This window comes from Eimeria mitis, genomic scaffold, assembly GCF_000499745.2.
Source record: "Eimeria mitis Houghton genomic scaffold, Emh_scaff5922, whole genome shotgun sequence".
In the NCBI taxonomy this organism is placed as follows: Eukaryota; Apicomplexa; class Conoidasida; order Eucoccidiorida; family Eimeriidae; genus Eimeria; species Eimeria mitis.
The window spans coordinates 1-759 of record NW_013574157.1 but is presented as its reverse complement, the minus strand read 5'-3'; the positions used below and the strand labels follow the sequence as shown (position 1 = coordinate 759).

The window sequence follows — 759 nt, the reverse complement described above, 5'->3', positions numbered from 1 at the left end:
ATAAGAGTACTAATACTGTTGCTGCTCCTGCTGCAGCAGCTGCTGCTCCTGCTGCTGCTCCTGCTGCTGCAAGAAGCCCAAGAGCAGCATCAAGTACCTCTATCCCCCGCCGCCTCAGCATCTGCATATAAAAAAGAAAAAATAAATAAAAATAAAAAAGAAGAGAAAGAAACAGCAGTAGCTGTATCTCACCTACAAGTAGGTGTTAAACAAATTTTCGATCAGATACTGACGGGGATGCTGGGTACAGGCGTAAACCTAATACAGGGTGGGGGTATGGGGGGCCCCGCTGCAGCAGCAGCAATGGGGGCCCCCTCCCCCGCTGCTGTTGCTTATGGGCCCCCACCAATGTATTATGCTGCTGCAGCAGATGCAAGCAGCAGCGGTTTATCTACTATTGAAATAATACTTATTATAGGCGGCAGCATTCTTGCTGCTGGGCTCGTTGCTCTCCTTGTTTGGGTTGCTACTTCTAAGCGAAGGAGAAGAAGAAGATAAAGTATTTACATAACAGCTGCAGCAGCAGCAGCAGCAGCAGCAGCAGCAGCTAGTGCAGCAGCAGCAGCAGCTAGTGCAGCAGCAGCAGCAGCGGTAACAGCAGCAGCAGCAGCGGTAACAGCAGCAGCAGCAGCGGTAACAGCAGCAGCTAGTGCAGTAGCAGCAGCAGTAGCAACAGCAGCAGCTGATGTTGCTGCAAATTGAACTGCAGCAGCTAGTGCAGCAGCAGCAGCAGCAGCAGCAGCAGCAGCAGCAGCAACA

General features: G+C 51.6%; 1 protein-coding gene across 1 annotated transcript in view; it reads left to right on the top strand.

Moving 5' to 3' along the window:
- EMH_0084870 (uncharacterized protein) overlaps positions 1–595 on the top strand; it is a gene marked incomplete at both ends in the record, with an annotated part of 2,440 nt that extends 1,845 nt beyond the window's left edge. The window contains one exon of the mRNA XM_013500835.1: positions 515–595. Within this exon, the coding sequence (XP_013356289.1) occupies positions 515–595 (81 nt within the window). The remainder of the gene's footprint in view (positions 1–514) is intronic.
- Positions 596–759: the final 164 nt, after the last annotated feature.